Here is a 5,000-nt window from a genome sequence, read left to right on the forward strand (position 1 = left end):
CCTGTTGATCATTCTTGATTTTTTATTTATTTTGTCTAAGACTAAATATCCTGAATGGATTCACTCCCTGACCTCCGGGTGGCCTCGGTCCCGGCCGACTGGTTGGCGTTGGCGTAGGCGGAGCGGATGGTGTCGTCCATCTCCCACGAGGACTCGTTCTGACCTGCAGGACTATAGCCCTCTTCATCATCGTCGTCATCGTCAGTACTGTCACTGTAACTGTCTCTGCGGCTCGGCGACTTCATCAGCATCCGCTCCAGAGCCTCTTCCACCATGCCAATGGAATAGGTTTTCTCCTCCTGAAGGGGAGACACCGGGGTCGAGACAAGTTTTGGTTTCGGAGGAGGTTCCTTACAAGAGGACGGAGTAGCAGTCTGAGGAGCGAGGGAAGACATTTTGCAAACGATAAGATTGAAATAAAGTCTCTCTCTTTAGGTCTCTAATCTATAATTTACACAATCCACAAGATTAGCAAACCAACCCTCAGCAATCTAGACCCAAAACTACGTACTTGGTTTGAGGGATCCATGTCAGAAAGAACTCCTTCTTCAGGCCTGCACATCAGCAACGTCACGTCCTGACCCGTCCCTCTTAATGCCGATATCACCTCCTGAAACACACACACACACACACACACACACACACACACGCGCTTCTGTTAGATAAACAGATAACAGATCAACGTTTACAAACATCGATGCTCGTGCCCTAATAGACGTCTTTTAACTTCGTTACATTGAGTTACTGTGCCCCCTAGTGGTCAGCTCTTTCACCACGCACACGTTTTCTTCATTTCCAGATTAAACAGATTTTAAACACCTTGATTATCATGCCTTTAAAACAAAGTAGTTGACGAGGACGTGTTAAACACGCCGTAACATACGTGCTGCGTGAGCCCTTTGAGTGACGTCTGATTGACACGCAGGATGACGTCGCCCACACGGATCAGACCGCTCTCTGCAGCCGGCTGGCCGGGAAACAGCTTCTTGACTCGGACCATGCTGGTGCCGGGCGGCTCATCCGGAACGTTCTCCTCACGACTGAAGCTGAACCCGAGACCAGACATGTTCTTCAGCAAGCTCACCTCAAACACGTTGTCTACAAGAGGAAGGACACACACACACACACGTTTTATCTTAATCTTCTGATTATAAACTTGATTGAAACTTCGTGAAGACATGTAACCATAGCAACAAATCAGATAGATAATTGATTGATACATTAATTAAATAAAGTGACAATTACTAAAGCAAAATTCCATACACACACACACACACAACCTGGTGTGATGAAGCTGTACTCTGGCCTGGGTTTTTTCACAACACTCCGCAGCTGAGGTTTGGTTTCTTGGACCATTGAAGTTCCCTGAGGAGTGAGAGGAGCGTGAACTCTGTCCTCCGGGAGCTGCCCTCTCTCCAACAACATATGGACCAACTGAGAGAGAGATAAATAGAGAGATTGATGGATATAAAGAGAAAGAGAACGAAAAGTTTAACCTATGCCTTTAAAGGATTGACAGACTAATAGCCTAAAACTAAAGCATCCCCTATTTATACACCTTAATACAGTCGAATACTTGAACCTGATTGGACAAATGGTGTACTTTTTTTTTTTTTATAATTCGTCAGGCTAATATGTTGTACTAGTTTCTAAATGAACAGCTCATGCAATGGGAATTGTATGGCGGACCCTCGACGTACCTGATATAATAAACTGTTTGATGTGTCGAGTTGTTAAATGTTTACCGACGGCCCCAGAGTAATGATACGATTTTTCAATCTTACGCTAACAATAGTAACACAATCAATTTGTACAAATATTTGTAGTTTTGCACAAACGACAAATGTAGCAGCGTATATGCTCCGCCCTCCACTCACAAACCTTTATACAGTATGGTACTATAAATAGTTTGTTTAGGTAAATTTTGTATTGTAAGTTGTTAAATTATTTACATAATAAAGCGCACTACTCCATACCGATCAACAGTGTTTAAGACTCCTGTATAGACTAAGACATGTTTTGACACTTTTTCTTTCCAGATTTTTAAGTTATGATTTGGTCATCGAAACATCGCAAAATAACACAAACACGTTATATTACATATATTACATGCTACTGTATACTGAGATAATGGCACGGCCTGAGGTGTATTCCTCACCTGCCCCGTGTCTCTCAGAACATCCACCGCCTCCTTATGCGTGACTCCTTCTAGACTTCTCCCATTCACAGCTACCACACGGTCTCCTGAATCACACACACGTTTTTAACAAAATATCTTCATTTCTTTCTTCAATATTTACTATTGAAGAAAAAAAAAAATATAAAGTATAAAATGTATTTAATACAATTATTTTAATTATTTCTAATTCTTTATAAACAAAAATGTTTTTTCATAAAATTGTTTTTCGTTTCAATTCGTAGATTCCTACAAATTCATAAAAAAAATTATAAAAAAAATCTAATATAAAAATGTTAATTTCTTTATCTGATGCTGGAATATGACTCTTTACCTTTCTTGATTCTCCCATCCAGATCAGCTGCACCTTTAGGAATGATCCCCTTGACGTAGATCCCGCCGTGCCGCACCGAAGTATTGGAGCCTCCCTGCATCACGCAACACAGCCGTTAACACACTTGTGCATCGTGGTGAACGTCCTACATGCTAATTATGATCATATTTACGTGGGCTTTTGATAGCTAGGGTTTCTGAGCTGTTTCTACTGGGCAGCTGCTTTAATGACGCTTCATTACACTTTAAACAAAAATGGTATATTTAAAAAATTATACAAATTTAATTATATAGATCACACACACACACACACACACACACACACACACACACACACACACACACACACACACACACACACACACACACACACACACACACACACACACACACACACACACACACACACACACACACACACACACACACACACACACTAAGCTCTAACACAATGCCAAGTACAAGCAGCTCATTTGCTTATTTTGGGAATATCGCAGGATCTGAACAGTAAAACATGATCTGGAGTTTAATGCAAAAAAAAAAAATAAAATAAAAAAAATATCACTCTGAAACATCAACACAGACAGTGAACTTCTAATGCAAACCCAACATCATTCTTTAGATATAATAAAATGTATTTATTTTAAACAATATAGCGTAAATCATCAGGCATGGACTGTGGTTCTGCCTCAGCACCTTCACATCCTTCACCGTTTCAGGTCCAATCCTTATTCAACACACCTGATAATCAAGAGCTAATCACAGAATCTCAAACGCTAATATCTGCCAGATTTGATAGAATGGACACTAAAAAGAAAAAGATGCTTACTGACTGAAAAGTATGTTACAGATAAGTGAGAAGAAAGAACTTTTGAGCTTTTTTTTTGCTAGTTTTTGGGCTAGCGAATCAATTAATTTGTGGTTGATTAGGAACTTGACTGACAGAATAAAAGATGCTAATCAAGTCTTATATCTATCTATCTATATACCATCTAATGTGAAATTTATTTACATTTTTATTAACAATAATTTCTTTACAAATGCCTGTTACTCACTGCTAAATAACCCAAAAATCTTTAATATTAAATTAATACATTATTTACATTACATTTTACAGAACATCCCATTTAGTTCGCTAGTTTACTATGCCTATGCCACACAATAGCCATTTGCAAACTTGCTTCTATGTTCTAACGTGTAATATTAGTTCATGAAGGATGTTTTCTTACTAATTTAACAACATATCTTGTAGAATTTTCTCTCATTTCTACATTCCTCAAAATGAAGCGCTAGTCTGTGCTCTAATATACGAACATATTTCCTGGTTAGGTATCAGATACAAGTAATTAGCACCTAATTTCACTCAAACTATCCCTTTTTTTTGTAATTCAACACCAAATCTGTGTGAAATGTGAAAGTTCTTGACAAGTTTGTATAGTTCCCACCATTTCTTACTGTTCATATCAAAAACAATGACTGTTTGCTAGCTAGCTTAATATCCTAGCTAGTTTATGTAATTCTAACGCAATTACTATCATTTTAGTCATATAGGATATTTTCAATGCAACTTCTGAGGTAAATGTTGATATTCCTGACAACATAATGTGCTTTTTATAGTCATTATACAATAGTCATTGCTTGGGCATTACTATTCATATAAATGAATTAGCCAGATAATACTTGTTTATCTTGCTGCCTAGCATGTGTTCTCACCACTTTCAACAAGGAAATTGAGTTCCGTGTACCATGGTGAAAGGTAATTATAACATCATCACAGGTAATATATGGTCCAAAATTAGCATTTGAGTTGCATTGGGCCAATTTCAGTTAGATTACAGCCAGGTGTGTTGAACAAAGGTTGGAAGTGAAAGTTTATGGATCCGATCTGCGTCAACGTCCTGCTACGGCGTTTGTAATATAAATTTATGTCAAAATCATTGTATGAAAAAAACCTGCATGCAAAGAGAGAGCCACTACATTCCCCAAACCTGAAGCCAAGCGAAGAGCTTCCGAAAAAGCAGCACGGGCTATGAAGGGAGGGGAAAAACACAGCAACACACACACACACACACACACACCAATAAGTCAACAAAGGGGAAAAAAAGGGAGAAATAAAGAGAGCGTGAAAACCTTTCCGAACAGTACCGTGACACTAATGCCCAGACTGCTGTCTACTTTAAACAGCTCAACGTCAAATAGATCTCCAGGCTGGAGACTATTGACTTCTGGGCCACTACCATTTAATCCGTCCGTGACGGAGACGTCCTGCGAACAGAGAAGAGCTGCGTAAATACACAAACACACACACACACACACACACACACACACCCCCCAGCATATGGCCACAGTCTTGCAAAATGCATACAGGAGTCAAAAGATATCAGAGGTTACAGAGTTAACATCAAGTGTTGCGCTTTGTGCAGGTCAGCATCATGCATTCACCCATTGCATTCACATTCATAATGCAATTTAAGGTCAAAAACAGGAAGTT

General features: G+C 39.2%; 1 protein-coding gene across 10 annotated transcripts in view; it reads right to left on the reverse strand.

Annotated features, from left to right (window-relative positions):
• Positions 1 to 5,000, reverse strand: part of ptpn13 (protein tyrosine phosphatase non-receptor type 13) — a 62,190-nt gene that overhangs the window by 14,402 nt on the left and 42,788 nt on the right. For 5 of the 10 annotated variants that reach the window (XM_083563507.1, XM_083563503.1, XM_083563506.1 and 2 more), the window contains exons 25-31: positions 4,640 to 4,774; positions 2,511 to 2,604; positions 2,159 to 2,244; positions 1,281 to 1,434; positions 884 to 1,098; positions 512 to 610; positions 73 to 374 (exon numbers count right to left, since the gene is read on the reverse strand). In XM_083563507.1, the coding sequence (XP_083419633.1) occupies positions 73 to 374; positions 512 to 610; positions 884 to 1,098; positions 1,281 to 1,434; positions 2,159 to 2,244; positions 2,511 to 2,604; positions 4,640 to 4,774 (1,085 nt within the window). The remainder of the gene's footprint in view (positions 1 to 72; positions 375 to 511; positions 611 to 883; positions 1,099 to 1,280; positions 1,435 to 2,158; positions 2,245 to 2,510; positions 2,605 to 4,639; positions 4,775 to 5,000) is intronic. The other 5 variants (XM_083563509.1, XM_083563508.1, XM_083563505.1 and 2 more) reach the window with 2 other exon arrangements.

Source organism: Silurus aristotelis (assembly GCF_946808225.1).
Source record: "Silurus aristotelis genome assembly, chromosome: 16".
NCBI lineage: Eukaryota > Metazoa > Chordata > Actinopteri > Siluriformes > Siluridae > Silurus > Silurus aristotelis.